Here is a 17,467-nt window from a genome sequence, read left to right as displayed (position 1 = left end):
GTGGCCAGAGTTGCTGTATTCGGTGATAATACATTTTGTGGAAAATGTGTTTGCGCTGGTTGACAATCATTAAATGTCCATGTGATACAGGAAAGGCAGATTTTTTTTTCCAGTCTTAAAAAAAGGTGCATAAGGGATACCTTGCATGATCTGTTAATCACCAATCAGATTTTTTGAACCTGGCCTGATTTTCAGAGTTTCCTCCTGCCTGTCCAGCCTATATTTGCCTGGTGAAGTAAAGTTTGGGAAGTCTGAATTACTCCCCCAAGGGACTCCACAGATGGGTAGAAGAGTGCCAGACAAGACGTAGTAAGTATGTCCAATCCATTTTCAAAATATTTCCTTAATCTCATGCCAGATCCCACGATCTCCTGACCTGCCGATGTCCTGCAGAGGGACACACAGTGGCAATGTTCTGCACATCGCTTGCAAGTCATTAAAGTGCCACACAGTCACCGTCCTAAATTGCGATGCTGTGTTGTGCCAATTCCACTAACCAAGCAATGTGTGCTTTAAATGGACTAATGGGGATTTTTCCACTGTGGCTCTATGCCTTGCCTTAGATGGCAGATGTGCACATAGCACATGACGTAGTGTAAGTTTTTCTTCTGAAAAATGACAGCCTGTCATGGAAAGTTGGGCTGGGGTGCCTTTTCTGAAAGGGGTAAAAGAGTCCTTGTGGAACAAGATTTTCTCAGGCTGCACAACCTTACGCTCCTATTACACAGGACAGGTCTGAGAGCGGTGATGGGAGGGGTTGTGAGTGTTGACATGGACTTGGTCTCATTTACAGTCAGAGGACGAGAGAAAATGTGATGTTGGGTCACTGCTTAGGAAATAGCATCCTTTCATTTCTGAAAATGAGAAAAGGATGAATCATTTCAGCACCATGCCATGAAATAAGGATTACTTTTTCAAATGCATGACGCAGAAATCGCTTGAAAGTGCTTAATAGCTATGAGCAATGTTGTTTAATGAGATTATCTGCTATTGGAGAGAGAGTGTCATTACAATTTTCAAGTCAAACTCAGTGAGAGAGTATAGAATACATCCAAAATGCAACATGAGAAAGCAAAGTAGAAACTCATGGCAGTGGAACCTACAGTGTACTTTCACTATGTTAACTATGTAAACTTCTTCCTTTCTAGCAAAAGCCTTGAGGGGAGTTCTGTGCTCTCTGGATTCAATGGACTGGGTGACAAAGCAGACGATAGTGTATGAATACATCTCCTACAGAGAGGAAAACGTCTCAGAGGTACTTGGGGAGGATGAGGCAATTACATAATATTTCAGTTAGATCTTTGGTAGTAACAAAGGGACCAGTGGCTTTGGAATAGCTACTGCTGTATTTATTTATTTATTTATTTATTTTATTATTGTTCACCAGACTTCTTAACCCAGATTACAAATGTGATAGAGCTGTTATACACTGTCAGACATTAAGACACAGCATTGGGACTCAAAATGTGAAGCCAAAGATGGCGTAAACAATGAATTGAAACAAATCAAAGGGTGTCCTGAATCCCCAGTAGCACCTGCTCAAGAGGAGGTCGATTTAGATGATCACTAACTGTGTTGAAAAACAAATATTAAAATATTCAACAGAACTTGAGAATAACATTCTTAAAATGCATTGCAGCACCTTAACTGGATTGAGCATTCCCACTGTGGAAGTTCGTTGTTTTGCTGTTTTGCATTGAAGGCGACGCCAGGAAAGCTTTGACAGTTGAGCATAGATTAAATGTTGCAGTGATGGCAAGCATCCATCATGACTCTCTATCCCAAAGAGAAGCCTTGGAGGGGATCTGTCTGCCCGTGTGCTGTTACATATGAGCAGATTGATGACAACAGAGTGTGTGTCTGTGAGAGAGAACAAGCAGACGTCACCACATTGAAGCAGATATTTGAGATCAGTGCTCCTCATGAAACACGTGACAGCCTATTTTTTTTTTTTTTTTTTTTTTCCAAACTGTGCAAATGCAGCCAACCTTGACACTGGTGCGACTGAACAGATGGGGTGTGTACATTATTGTGTTCTAACATAAATGAACATTCTCCCAAAAGCAGCGTAGCTGCTGGGTAACTTTTAAACCCCTGCTGATGTTATGTTCAGTCAACTGATCAAGTGTTTGTGCTCGTGGGAATAATACGCAGCAGTAAGCCACCTTATAGCGCATGCAACACATTATAGTGACAGCCATTAGGATTTCTTCTATGAGTAATTACACTTTCGAAGGCCAGAGAAGGAAGGCATGTGTTGTTTGCTGCTTGATGTGGGCTGTGTTAAATGCTGGCAAAGCCAAGAAGGTAAAAAGCGATAGCCTCACGTTGACTGCTGGAGTAGAAGTGCTGTGCTGATGTTGACGGATTGAACAGCTGCAGCCAGGCGAGGCATCCTCTCTGGTCAAACTGCAGCTGAAGGCAGGACTCCCACCCAATCATCTGGCCAAATTCTAATCACTGAAAATGACATAATGATGAAATGTAAATTTAAAAAAAAAAAAAAAGTTTTTTTGGACACACTAAAATTTGATTTATGCCTATTTTGTGTTGCAGGGTTTAGTTTTCAGACTGAAAGAAAGTAGTTTCTTTTTTCTTTTTCTTTTTTTTTTTTTTTGACCTGGCATCTCCCCATTTGTCTGATTACATAAATGCGTTCCCTGTTTCCATTGATGACCTCCAGCATTACTGACAAGCACCTATTGATCATCCAAGTTGTGTTGTGGTCAGCAGCCGGTCAAATGAACACAGACACGGCACTCCACTCAGACTACTATTTAAACTACTAGAATATTCCAAAATAACATGAATGAATAAGCAAATGACGTTGGAGCCTCTGGCAGTCATGCAACTGCCATTCCTTTGGAATCAATTGTAATAACTTTGATCATCTCATGACCAGGTCTAGCACTATCATCTAGTCTCTCTAGAAAAAGATAATGAGCGCAATCTTTGAGTTTATTTTTTATATTCAAAGATGAAAACTATGACTTTAACAAAGTTTAAAAAAAAAATAATTTTTTAGGCACAGAAAAAAAATGGAGTAGATACTTATGTGAGTGTGACTGGTTTTGTCCATTAATAAAATACTAACATTTATTTCAGTTATATTTTTGGGGCTTTTTCTGCCTTTATTTTAGATCCTGTTTGGCGGCCAGCAGGACATAGTGGGGAATGACATGCAGTACCAGGTTTGAGCCCAGGACGATGTCTTTATGTGACATGCACGCTAACCACTTGACTCCCTAAGCTGCTAAAAATATTGACATTTTGACTGTGAACATTTATGACCTATGGGAAGTTCTGCTTGGTGCATCTTCTCTTTTTAATTGAAAGTCCAAAACTAAACTAACTGTGAGTATCATGTTTAAATGAAAAGATCCTTCCTCAGGACAGATGACATTATATCTAAACAGAATTAGGTTACTGTTGCTGTTTCTGTTTCTTTGTTGCCATCACATGCTCTCTGGGTTCTCATGGTTGGGGGTGTAGCTGGAAGCAGAAGGGAGAGAGCATGGCTTTCCTCGAGGAGGGCTGATATGCATGAGCCCAGCTGGTCTAATGGAAAATATCTTGTCCCTGGTGACAGTGAGTGTAGAGAGATGCTTCTCATCATGACTGCCTCGCTGCAAGTCCGTGCCTGTTGAACGCAAACAACTACAGCTAAAAAAGAAGCAGACCGCAGAGACTCCATTTTATATATAAGCCTGTTCCAGTCTTCTGAATGATCTGATTATGAAGTCACGTTCCTCTGAGGATTTAAACAACCACTGCTCCCATACCTTTGTGTCATACTGTAGCAATAGACGTTAACAAAATGCAGTCTGATGTTCAGCTACTTTGATTCAATAACAGAATGACAAGAAAGTTTCTGTTTTTCAGATACTGAACTCTTAACTTGACCAAGCGAGACTGAAGAACCACAAGTAGTGTATATAAGTGTGTTTAAGGCAGACTATAGTGTTGCTGTGATGCAGACAGTTGTCAGATTGTTTTAAGGATTAAGTTCCAATGTGGAAAACTGGAAAGTCTTTCTTTCAAGTCAAATTATTCACTTGCAGGGAAAAAGCCATTCAACAGGTTCTGCTCTAGAAGCCTCAGAAGATCCACTGAGTCATTTGTTTTGTCCATACACAACATTATGCCCTATTCACTTTTTTCCCTTTTTTATTGATAAGGAAAGTAATCATTCCTTTAAAAGCAGACTTGTTTTTTGTTTGTTTGGTTTTTTGGGGGGTTTTTTTTGGGTCCGGATTATTTTCCAATCTGTCAATATTTAAATGACAGTAATAATCCTGGTTTCTGGGAAAATGGATGATGGTGTATGTGCTGTGTAAAATGGTGCAGAGCTTTTTTTTTTTTTTTTTTTTACCAAACTAGTCCAACACCCCAGCACCCATCTTGATTTCAGCAGCTTGGCTGTAAGTAACAAGGAAAGTCAGGAGATCAGAACAGGACGTTGATTACCTGAGCCCTGGCGTGTAACGCTGAGCCCTCTCTGCTGGATGGATGTTCTTAAGTGGCGTGCAGCTCTTCTCCTGTTACCTGTTCCTCTCAGTGAACATGGACAACTTGCCCTGTTTTCAATGCTCTCCTTAGAGTAGAGATGGCTTCCATTACATTTGCAATGCCTTCTTGTACATCCCATTAACTAGACCACACTTGAGACCAGTTCCTTTCTATGGCATCATGCCAGCAGATTTATTGTGTATTGTGTTTGCTGGTGCTGCTATTTTATGCTTATTTTACAACTGCTGTTTTCAGGCACTGATTTAGTTGCTTTTTGTGGAGCCATCTGATTACCTTCGACACAATAAGGCTGGTAATAATGTGTCCCATAAACATCTGTGTTTGCTTTTGATCACTATAAAAATACCCATTGTGTCAACCCTGGCCTGCTCCTTCTCTGTGCCTTTTTGCCCTTTGGGAGTTTCTAATCAGAAGCCACATGTTGTCTCCTGCAGAGCCTCTGCTGTATTGTTTTCCGTATGGCAGACCTGCTTAAACCAAGCATAAGCCACCTCTGTAATCTCAGGTCAGGGGGAGAAAATTGTGTTGTGACGTAAGGATAATCCTCTTTTTGGGAGAAATTGCATTCTGAGTGGAATGAAGAAATCACTTGTTATTTTTAGCACGGAGCGACAGTTTGCACATTCACAGTCAAGATGCCCTTTAATAGAAAAACATATTCTCGCAAAACAGAACAACAACAACAAAAAAAAAAAAAAAAAAAAAAAAAAGCGAACTTGATGTGTTATTTCAAAATGAAAGTCGTCCCATCTTTATCAGCCTGATCATGTCGCGGACTGTCACCCTGCCTGTACATCATGTGTTTCAGGTGGATTGACACCGCAGGACATTCAGCCCCCAACCCCAAACGGATGTCAGAAAGGCTACTATCGCAATTAACATCCACCCATGAGGTCTGAAGCCAAGGAGGTAATCTCACCTAAAAAAGGGAGAAGATGATATCGACCATCTGCTTCAACTAAAGGGGATTTGATTGGGCTGCTGCAGCAGAGCGGAGCAGTGGGGATGATTAGGCCTCCCTGGTGTCCCCTTCCGCTGGGTGCCAGGCTCAATGTCACCACTGATTAGATCCTTTAATCTTGTTCTGTGTGAATTAAATCTAAAATGGGGAGGAGGATGATCACATTCACTTGTGCCCAGATTTTCTGAGCGTGAGGAAGTGTGTGTGTGTGCCGCTGCAGCTCCTGCTTCCTCTCTTGTGTTACTAACAGGTACAGTATGAGACAGCTATCCAGGGTGGTCTAACAGGCAAACTCGTTTTCCAAGCTGCATCAAGATCTGGGAACATGAACGAGGTTCTCAGGCTGACATTTTCTCAGTGGTATCAATATCAGTTGGCTCTCATGAGGAAACATGCTGATAAATAAGTAATGAGCATGTGATAATGAAAAAGTCTGACCCTAAAGATCTTTGATGATACAGTTTTGAAACGAGTTCTGTTATAATTCACACGATATGTCTTAAAAATTGTTTAGGCAAATTCCTACATATTAACACCTCTCACTTCTAATATGATTTAGTAAACAGTAGAAGTTATTTGAATGCAGTGCATGATCCAAATTAAATGAATTGAATTGCAAATAAATGAAATAAAGTCAGCAAAAATGGCTGTGCATTTTCCAAACGCTTAGTTGAATGAATGAGCCCGAGTTCAAACAAACACAGTTAAACATGTCATACCACCAATCATCCATGTTTGACTCAGAAACAAAAAGAGTTTGATTTCCAGCGTCTGTCTGTCTGTCTGTCTGTCTGTCTGTCCGTCCTCTGGAGGGATCCATCCTCGAGCCGATGCTGTTGGTTACCCAGACGTTGTTATAGTAACCCTGTCCGTGGGACTTTCTTGGTTCTTTATGGCATGGGAGCCTTCCTGAGGGGGCTGAGTTGGTCCTTTGAACACAGAGCCAGCAGCAGAGAAAGGGGACGGAAACGGGCTGGGGGTCAAAGTGAATCCCCCAGTGAAGCCTGCGAATCTTTGGGTAAGAGAAGTGAAACTTACCTCCTCTCACATGATAGATATCGCTGTGTCTAAACTTACATAATATACATAATAATGTGCAGCATGCATAAAGTCCACACCCAGACACACAGATTTAAAGGTAGAAAAATAATATCCTCAGATTGTATCATTCCCGAGGCTGGTAGATTGTTTTCCTGACGTATAACTACGCTGCTTAGGCAGTCTGCCTACAATGTGTGCAGGTAGTGGACGACCTTCATCAATGAAGGGCTGGCTGCAGTTCACTGGCACTCATCGCTGTTCAGCGGCCTTATAAACGAGCCTCTCTCAAGTAACACTGTTTTTTAAAGACTTTTCTATTCTCATAGTAATGTCATTGTTACTTGCCAGGCTTCAGTCATCATGTTTAAGAGTTTGTTATTTTCAATGGGAGCCTTGGCAATGAAAATTATGGGATAATCACAAACAAAACAAGACATCTCCAAAAGAAATGCAAAAGGGAAACAGCCACGATTTTTCTTTTAACTTGTCACGGAAGGTTAATTGCACAATGTAATGGCAATAATTATTAGACGATCTGCATTTCAATTTGTTCCTTATAAGCTGTATTTGTGGGTGAGAAAAAAAATCTGCCAGGAAAATGAAGCCATGATCTTTGGCACTGAGTGATCGCTCTTGCTTTTCCCCGGCAGTTATCAAGTAGTCACACTGATGACAGTGGCGATGTTGCTAACTGGTCTTTGAGGCACAAACTTTGAAACATTAGGGGATGAAAAGTTCTCTTTTCAGTTAAATTTAAGAGAAACTGGAAGAAACCCTCAGTGGTCACTTTGTGTTGCTGGTGTGATTCGGCACTCTCAATTCAGCAAGTGCAAATGTTTTCTGCAGGGTGGTTTATAGTGCCAGCAGGTCTTCTTATAATGGAGGCAGGCATTGTAAGAGGTCACAGAGGCTTTGCTTTCAGTGTTGTGGTTGACCCATTTATGTAGCTCCGTTATAGGGAAGGAAGAGCAACACCCCACACAGGCAAATCATCTCAATACAATGCTGGTCAACTGTGCGCATTACTGAGGTATTACCTTCGTTTCCTGGCACTGAATGCATATGTCAAGGTTAGAGAAGCCTGAGCCAGAGGGATAAAGATCCACGGCATGAGTACAGAACTAGTTACTGACTGAGATGTGACAGCAAGAATAAAGATTTGTTTTGGCCCGTCGTTCTCATGCAGAAAGCATACTCTCAGACAGCACCACAAGTGAGGATGAATGAGTGAAAAGAAAATTAACATAGCTCAAATTACACAATCAATAGCAATGTTGCCAAATGCCTTTTTGTTGTTGCCTTTGTGCCCAGATGCACATACACAATATACACATTGTCTTTCAACACACTGGTGGAATGGAAAAAGCCTGAATCAAGTCCAACATATTGTACCTGCTGGATTCTCCTGGAGCTCCCTTGAGTGTCATGAGACACTCAGCTGTCAAACATGGAGCCAAAATCAGTGCCAGCAGGTGTGTGTGTGCGTGTGTTTCATTTGTGAAACTTGTTCGTAAGCAGCAAGCAAAACACGTCATGAGAGAGATAAGACTGTTCATGAAAACCGAGTGCAGCAGCATTTCTTTTCTGATCAAATATTCAGCTAAATGATCAAATGTTCTGTTAAAGTCAAATACATATTAAAAATATCTCACATAAAAAATATGAGATAAAATGATGGCCAAATAAAAGCCAGCAAACTTCCCATGTGATACTGAGAAGAATTGGAATACTCAGACGTGATGAAAAGAGACAAATTTCTATTTAAATATCATGAACCATAAATCTGTCTCACACAGACCAACACATGTGAACTCTGACAACCACGAGTATATTCTAACATCTCAGCCATTCCAGTCAGGTTTCGTCACATCTTTTTAACGTGGAAATGTATAGTCGCAGCGTTTTAACTTATTTATATGAAAAAAAACAACAACCCCAAAACAAAGCAACAAATTCAAAGACTCAGACTTGCATGAGACATTTAACCTTCTTATGAGCACCTGAACCACTGTGCGCTTGACCTGTGTGTGCTTCTTGAAATATGTTGGTACACAACTTTTGACTTTGCGTTGCCCTTCCCATGCTAATGGGGTTACCCTTTCTACAGCTGCGCTGTCACAGAGGATGGATGGCAACATGATCTTTGCTAGGAGTTGCTGTATAAAGACAACAGGTGCGTGTCTGTGTTTTACGCCCAGTGCTGCAAATACCCCTCAGTCAACCTGCCCCTCACTGACGGGTGTCCACTGCACCATCAAACCCTCCAGAGGCCCGATGCAACTGTCATCACAATTATATATATGATATATTATATTACCTAATTGACTCCATCTGTATTCTAGGAAGCATGGTGATATTTTTATTTATTTACTTGATGCCAGTTGTGGTGTGAAGCTGCAATTTAGGATAAACAATACAGAAATTGAGAAGTTCTGATTCCTAAAATGCGGTGGCATTCCCAGCCAGAGTGGTAACAGATCACAGGCTGCAGAAGGCTGCTCATTACCAACACGTTGCATCAGTTGTGTGCTTGTCAAAAGCTCAAAGCCATCAACAGGCACGTCCCTGAGATTCTTGCTGGCTTTCATTCTCAGAGAAAAGTTCGAAGGTACTGTTCCACTTCCAGGCATGCTGAGGCAATAACTCTTTTTGATTGAGTGGTTACACTCAGTTGTGAACGTCACTGCTATTAACAGCCTTCTTTTGCTGCCAAGACTGTTGCACCGCTTTCTCGGAAGCAACAATAAAATGGACTAGCTGATCGTAAGAGAAACGTCACATCTGTCAGATGGCTGGAAACATCTGTGCGAAACCTGGATGCGCCTCAGCTCTGCCGTGCACTGAAGATGAACTTCTTTCTCGTGTTTGTCACTGCAGAAGGAGCAGGAGGAGGCTTTCTTAATGTTTCTGCAGCATCTGCAAAGGATCAGTCGAATGTAAATGTATTCAAGACGGGATATGAAATTCAAGCAGACTTACTTCCGCTGTGTGTTCAGTGGCCTAGATGCCATGATGAACTCTTGCTCTCAGATCACATGGATTTTCTAATCTGTTTTAGTAGGCAGATATAAATACCAAACATGCACCTGCAGGAGAGTTAAAGGGAGTCACTGCTGGTTCATGCGGACTCGTATTTTTACAGCAGGACATCTCAGGGAAATGAGATATGGGTCATGTCATCAGTCCCTCTTGTGTAAATGGACACAGGTCACTTTGTTTACGAGAACGATGACCCCTTGTTTTTCTTTTTTCTTATTTTAAGTCAAATTTATAGTTTTAACCTCAGCAGCACACACAAGCGACAGACTGTGGATGTGCCCCATATAAGACGTCTCATAATTTTTCTGATATAATAACCTGAATAATAAATATGTTCAGGAAAGACTGCACCTACTTCCTCCAGAGCAATAAATATGCCTCTGATTTTAACACTCTCTAAAATTATGCATATAAACTTTCTCTAAGTGACAGCCACTGACATAAACCAGGGTGTCTCTGAGCTAATACAGCGGGTAATAGGAGGGCCAATGCTACGCTTCCACCAGTCATGTCTTTATATTGGTTCAAGCTGAGGTCTGGAGCGTCCATCCACCTCTGAGGGTGTTAACTTTTACATTTTTACACCCAACCCTAACCCTAACCCTTTTTACGTGTCACGTGTTGCTTCAGTGTGTCGGTGAACTGTTTTTGTTTATATTCACCTATCTAATCTGAAAGGTCAACCTTTTTAATTTGCCAGTTCAGGGAAATTAGCCAGAGACGTCATCATCAGCGATGACAGGAGCTCCCTGGCCAGCGCTGGCTGTCAGTTCGTTTCAAACAGTGCATCCAGCACAGACTGCACAGCTACTTTCCTCTCTGTTAAATGTCTTTACAGAGGTTGCCTCGGTTTCCATGTAATGTCTCTGAAATCCAAGATTTTTATTTCATTTATTTATTTATTTTGTTTTGGTTGTTTGTCTTTCAAGGAAGCTGGAACTAAATTATCCAAATGCTTGTGGACCCCGTAACAATCCAAGAAGAAAAATGACTTCACCAGGTTTTTAAAATAAAAGCCAATTTGGTGAGAATTTAATTGAAATTTCTTTTCAAAATGGAAAACGCGCAGTACCCATTTTCACTGCAAGCCGGAGCTTTGTAGCAGTTTCATTGGCTAATGTGGAAAAAGCCCCGCAGCAGTACCTACTTCCTATGTAGACCAGAATCAAATGGGCTGACTGCCTCCCCGGGGACACGTCTGATCAATAGATCCTCCGACTACGTCTCATGTTGGCAGAATGCAGCTGCAGATGGAAACTGAACTAAATTTGATGACAGATGTGTTATACAGTAAACACGGATTAGCATGTGATACAACCATATCGATTGCATCGGTTGCTTTAATAATGTTTTACGCGCGTTAATGCCGTATTAGAGAAGCTGGTGGGCGACCGCAGTGCTGGCTGCATCTCTCTGGAGTATTGGTTTGTTACGTAATGTGTCCATGGTGGATTTGGAGAGCGGTCACATCAGCAAATCAAGTGTGTCACTTCAATGAAAAGGAAACTTCAAACTTCAGGACAGGATCAGGGTCGTGTAATTGATGCCTCAATTGTGTTCATCCTGACTTTGTGGCTTTTAGAAATAAACTTTGACTAGTTTTATACTCCAGCCAATTCTACACAATTTATCAAGCCAGGCCGTGGTGAAGAATACACTTATTTTCCACAGTTTACTGAAAGAGATTGGAGAAATCGAATGATGCATTCTTTCCGTTGCTGTCACCGACAATGACTTCCATGCAGCAGAACCGAGTGATATAGCGTGGGGTCTCTGAGGAGTTTCGCAGAGCCAGAGTGAGTCAGTTTGGTGAATTAAAGTAAATGATGGTGTGAGCGCTGACAGCTAGCAGGCTGGAATTTAGGCCAGAGATCCAAAATTAGAGGAGCAGCATGTGTGTCCACAGCTAAAACCGTCAAAGAGGCCTCTGCTCACCAGCTCCAGATGTCACACATTTTGGGTCAAAATGCAAGTTCTTGGAAATTTCAAGCTCTGGAGACAAAAAGAACGATGGGTACTAATTCCAAATTAATTATCAAACACGCAGTGTCATTAGCTGGAACCGATTTGTTATTTACAACCAACGCATCAACTTCATTATGGTTTTTTTTATTTTTGTCAAGTTTTTATTTAAAAAAAGAACAGAACCAGTTTTTAGCAACTGCAATATCAATATACAGTATTTGTATCATAATTTACAAAAGATAAAAAAAAAATAAAATATATGTACAAGTTTGTGCAGGAAGGTGGGAAGACCCTGGTGGAAAAATAAAGACCTAAGACAGGAGACATGTCTACGTGAGAACAGATAAAAGGTTTTAATAGATTTCCTTACCAGAGAAGCGGTACAGTATTCTGGCTTCCAACTGATGTTATTCGAGCATCAATGTGTCACAATAACAGTGAGAGTTATGTTTAAGAAACACTGAAGCTCAATCTCTATGTAAGACTGAAGTTATGTGTGCTATCACCGTTTACGATTTGTGATTGGAACTATACTATTGATCAAGGGCCCATTCAGAATTGACAAGTAACTTCACAAGACCCGCACTGGTAAAAGGGGAAAGGTTCAACTTAGATGTGTCCGAATTTTGCCATGCCAACAACACTGACGTTTCACATCGAGAGGAGACTATGTCAAAATTGACTTTAAAAAATCATTTGCTTCAAACAGCCAATCTCTGTTAGATTCATAAAGTTCAGGTTTCATTTCAACATCAACGAACAGATGAGTTACAGTTGTATTTTATATACATGTGCACATTTGACTTTGGAGGGGGGGGGGTTCTCTGGTGAGGAAAGAAGTGCACTGAAGCTTTGGAAAACACACAGACAAAATCATGCTTGTCTATATCTAAAAAATAACATTATAGGCTGTATCTGCAATCTTCAAAATGGATACTTTAAAGACAAATAATACATTTTGGCACCTAGACTTCGCTCTAAACATACAATATGTAACTTAGCAGCACGTGTCATGAACATTCATAATCTTGGCTCAGGCTTAAGCTTCCTGTCACATTCGACCACTGAACTGTATTGCACATTAGAACATGAAGACCTGTGAGAGGCGGCAGTTTAACGTGAAGCAGATCACCTGCACCTGTTTCCTTCTGTGACATCTAATGCAGCGTGTGCTCAGTCAAAGCCGAACCTCCCGAGTGCCTCCTCCGGGACCCAGACACACACAGCAAAAGATGCTATACTTAGATAAGATGATAGGTTGATGAGCATAGTGTGGTTGAACTCGTAATCTGTGCAAAACATCGTCATCCTATCTCGCGCCAAGACTATCACACTGAAAAAGACTACAGGTACGCTTTGCTAAGAGACCAGCTCGTTAACAAACAGTAGCCTTTTATTTGTGCAGGTGGTTTATTGCCTCAAAAATGACGTTAGTAGCCTTAAAAACATGATTGTTGAAGGGAGAATCAGGAAATATTTCTGTGATTAGACTGGCATTTTAGTTTTTTCTTTTTCAATTGAAATATATTATATGCGATAACTTTAACCAATTAAAACGCCATGTAATGTTTAAGCGACAACAAAAAAATAAATTAAAATCTTGGATGCAGGATGCTCAATGTAAAATGTGCAAACTGGAAATATACACTTTAATAAATTAACAAACGCACTTAACCTAATTGGTTGATCTGCTAAAATGTTTAGCTTCATGTGGGTAGTATGCACAGAAACAGACTGCACGTCGTGCAAGTGAAGGCATCTAACCCATTTTATCCTCATGCAGTTAGTATACCATTGTCACCATGTTTGCATCTCCTTGCTGCCTTGAGTGCATTTCATACTCTAATCACAGTCTTTAAATTGTCATGCATTATTGCCAACAGCAATCCCAGAACCTGCCGTCCTGCCCGCTGTACTCTTTTTCCCGGCTGTCATATTTCTGATTCAGCCGTCAATGGTCTGGATTCTAAAGGCAAAGCGTCCAGATTGCTTTCAGAGTCTGAGGCCACCTCATTGTTTGCGTCCTCAAGTGCACAAACCTCAATGCAACTCATCTGTCTGTTGCCTTCCTCCTCCTCCTCAAACTCCTCCTCCATCTCGACTTTTTCGAGAGCCACCTCGTTCTCGTAACAAAAGGAGTTCCTCGAGCTGGAGGGGCTGGACTTCATCTCTGCTAGTTCCCTGGCGCTACAGAGGGGCGTGCTGGGAACCTCGTAGGTGTTGTCGAAGCGAGAGTAGTCCACTTTGTAGTAGTTCTTTTCTTCAAAGAGCACCGGCTCAAAGCGGTGGCCCCACAGAATCTCGCTGGCCACGTACGAGCTCCGGCACTGCGTTGTCATGGCTGTGGCCTCTACCATGCCCTCCAGGATCACCACGATTTCAAACTCCGCCGTCTCCAACTCCTGTTTGCTCATCTCATAGAACGGGCTGTCCTCGTCAATCTCATGCACAATGGTGATCGGAGACACCAGGAAGATTCTGTCAATGCCGCTGTCGAAGCCCACGTCGATGTCTACCTGATCCAGAGGGATGAACTCTCCCTCGGCCGTGGTACGGGATTTGAGGAGCTGAGCCCTGACGTGGGCTTCCACCAGGTGGCTCTTCCTCAGGTTCCCCACGCGCCACATCAAGCACAGTTTCCCATCCCTCATGGCCACTGTAGCATAGTGACTGAACACCAAGGTCTCATTTCTCTTTTTGGGCTTGGCCATCTTGGCCATTACGGCGCCGATGATGAAAGCATCGATGATGCAGCCCAAAATGCTTTGGAAGACGACCATGAAGACAGCGACGGGGCACTCCTCTGTCACGTAGCGATAACCATAGCCAATGGTGGTTTGGGTCTCCACTGAGAACAAGAAAGCAGCGGTGAAGCTGTCCACGTTAGAAACACAAATCTGAGTTTCATTCTCTAAGTCCCCATAAAAGAGTGCGACCACCCAGAAGACGAAGCCAAAAAAGAGCCACGACACCAGAAAAGAAAAGCAAAATATGAGCAGCATCCAACGCCAGCGAATGTCCACACAGGTGGTGAAGATATCTGCCAGGTACCGCTGGCCCTTCTCACTCATATTGATAAACTGCACATTGCAGTGACCATCCTTCCTGACGAAGCGGCTCTGACGCTGGCGCTCTGTGTGCACCTTGTTCACGTTGCCATTTCCGTAACCGTTCGGGACTGGAATAGCGGACAGCTTCATGCCATTTTCATCAGAGGACACAATGCTGTAGCGGTGGCCTCGTACGCTCCCCATAACTTCCATCTGGGAGGGCTGGGCCGATTCTGCTATGGAAAACAGTTTAAGTTTTCGGTAGAAGCGTAGGAGAAACAGTTTCGAATGATCCCGGGGAGCAGACTCAGTCAGAAAATATGAACAACAGGACTAGATCCTGCAGGGAAAAGGGAGACTGGGCCTGTGCTTTTACGGACGTTCTGTGCACCTTCGGAGAGGGCAGGTCACTCCTCTTTGACGTCTGGTTTGGACCTCATCAGTGAAGTGGGCTGTGGAAATTACAGACAGACAGAAAGACAGTTTTAAAGTAATTGGCAGGAACCAGAGCAAAGATAAGTGCACGTGGGTGTGTGGTTACTTGCTGTCTGAATAATTGATCGAACTCTCAAAGTTAGCAGCACTCTTCTTGCATACAAAGATAATAAACAAACTGTATATCCAGTTCAGTGAGAAAGAACAGGTTATCCACTGATTGTGCGTTATTAGTAAGAGATAAAACGTTTTATTCCAGCACTTCGATGGCTGAAAAAGGGCGAAATTGTGTTTGCCCTGCTTAATGTAAGTATTAATCAGGCAGGTTACTCCACGAGGAGCTGAGTCAAATTACAGATGAAGTTCATGTTAATCTTTTTAGCTACTGGCACACAGATACAGTTCAAGTATCAGTTCTGTGCTGTGCCAATTTCAACATGTTTATTATGACAGGTTGCACTGAAAACGTTGTCTCACTAATGATTTTATCATTACAGTTTACTTAAGCAATTTAGGGGCGCAGTTAGAATAATATATGCATGTGACATAACATGCCCAACTACAGCTGACGCCACAAACCAATGTGCGAATAAACGGACCCCGCAGCTTTTCAGAGAGGAAGGGCACATTTCTCTGAAAGCAACAGTAACCTTGCGTCACATGTAATAGAGCAAAGAGGACAGTTAAATTATTGACTTGTTGTGTGTGTGTGTGTGTTTGTGTTGTTTGTTGGTGTGTGCATGCGTCCGTCCGTGTGCGTCTGTGGCTCGAAAGGCCCATTAAAATGCAACACCACAGGCTACAAAAGGTCATGGTCAGCTAGACATGCTCGGCTCCTGCCAAAATAACTCCCCACCTCCACTTTAGAAGCTCCTCTCAGCTCAGCTGAGTGCCGCTATTTAATTAATGTAAAAGAGCCAAAACAAACAAACAAACAAAAACCTGAATGCAGAAATGAATGACATAAAGTCTAATCACCTTTCCAGAAGCTCTTTTCCTGAATAAGGTTAAACAGCTTGGAGCTCCTTTTTGATAAGTGGTCAAATGTCATGTGGGTTATGATGTGCAGTATGTGGTCCTAAATCCCCCTCCATCATCTTTGCTTTTCACAACTGATGATGTCACTGCAGGGTTGACTACAAATAGCAACATGTCAAGAACACCGATGGGAATAAGGGGGCTCCATTCATTCACAGCTCGAAGCATGCCACAGGATTTAGCTCCGCGGATTGTACGCGATAAGATGAGCACAGTGTTTTCAATACATATCTGTTACTTAATACATGAATCGGTGCCATACTCCTAGATTGACACGGCGCAGGAAACGTTACTATTTCAATTCCCTTTTTTTTAAAATGCAATATCCAGTTAATGTGGAGAACTTTCCTTTGACTTTAGTTTCTGCCCTACAGAAACAAAAGTGACAGACCAGACCGCATGACCCAAACGAAGTAAAGATCAAGAGGACAGGCGTGGTAGATCTGTTTTGCATCACCTATCACTGCAGGTTGGTACATGGTGACAGACCCAGGCTTCCAGAGGACGCACAACCTGTGATTGTTTGCTTAAGTGCCAACAACTGAGGCAGATGGAAACTGGTTACATAAAGCTGTTCTATTTTTTATTACACAAATCAATACCTATGACCAATCACTCAGCAGACATCTTTTAGTTTGAGCTCCTTGCACAGATTGTTTAATTATTTAATTATAGTTTATATGTTGTTGTTTTGTTTTGTTTTGTTTTGTTTTTTTTTTTTGGCAGTAACACAGAATTTGCATGAATAATATTTGTTCACATTTATCATTTAGCACTAATCAAAATCATTTTGCTTTGTGCAGCTTGTTCACAAATATAAGTAGCATTAGTTCAAGTCAAGAACAGTGACAATGCACATCATCCAGTCCGCATGCTGCAGTGTTTCATGTTAATGATCATAATAATGAATTCGAATAGAAAATGTTGTGTCAGGGGACATTACAAAGTTGGAAAACAGCTCGTTTCTTATTACTAAACTCAGATGACCAACAATCGAGACAAACCATCCCTTAGTGCAGACTGTCACCATATTTCACTCTCATTGAAAAATGTCCCACTTTTTCACCTACCTGTTGGACCTCGCGGCGCCAATCTGCCGTTTCCTTTTGGTAGTGAGTCCCATATGCGCCACATATGCACACGTCCCCTCTTTTATTCCTGCTGCTCTTCTGTCTTCTGTTAGTTTCCCGTCTGGCGCTCTGAATTCGGCCATAACCTTCTCGTGCAGCACCGGACCAGATATTTGGCGATGCAAAGACGGACTTTAAAAACAGGCGCTCCTGTCCCCGCCCCGCGCGGCGGCCGGCGGCCAATGGAAAGCTGCAGCGCCTGTTTCGGGCTCCTGGTGCGCATCGACGGAGGTTTGGGGTTTGCGTCGTTTCTCAGAATGGACGGCTTGCTGAACCGA

The 17,467-nt window shown here is 42.2% G+C and overlaps 1 protein-coding gene across 2 annotated transcripts; it reads right to left on the bottom strand.

Moving 5' to 3' along the window:
• Positions 1–1,800: 1,800 nt before the first annotated feature.
• LOC115047095 (inward rectifier potassium channel 2-like) lies at positions 1,801–17,263 on the bottom strand. 2 transcript variants are annotated; one of them, XM_029507787.1, is made up of 4 exons: positions 17,130–17,263; positions 13,576–15,038; positions 2,328–2,460; positions 1,801–1,860 (listed from the first exon to the last, which is right to left on the bottom strand). In XM_029507787.1, exons 2-3 carry the CDS (start codon positions 14,797–14,799, stop codon positions 2,458–2,460), a joined length of 1,227 nt encoding a protein of 408 aa, XP_029363647.1. In that variant the 5' UTR covers positions 14,800–15,038; positions 17,130–17,263; the 3' UTR covers positions 1,801–1,860; positions 2,328–2,457. The 2 variants fall into 2 exon arrangements, with proteins under 2 accessions (XP_029363647.1, XP_029363646.1); XM_029507786.1 differs by lacking the exons at positions 1,801–1,860; positions 2,328–2,460 and having other exon boundaries at positions 11,689–14,819; positions 14,978–15,038.
• Positions 17,264–17,467: the final 204 nt, after the last annotated feature.

Source organism: Echeneis naucrates, chromosome 8 (assembly GCF_900963305.1).
Source record: "Echeneis naucrates chromosome 8, fEcheNa1.1, whole genome shotgun sequence".
NCBI classification, from domain to species: domain Eukaryota; kingdom Metazoa; phylum Chordata; class Actinopteri; order Carangiformes; family Echeneidae; genus Echeneis; species Echeneis naucrates.
The sequence above is the reverse complement of the archived record's forward strand: the minus strand, read 5'-3'. Positions and strand labels throughout refer to the sequence as shown.

Bases quoted from the DNA above. Each gene is read 5' to 3' on its own strand.
- LOC115047095 (XM_029507786.1), bottom strand. From the start codon at position 14,799: ATGGAAGTTATGGGGAGCGTACGAGGCCACCGCTACAGCATTGTGTCC.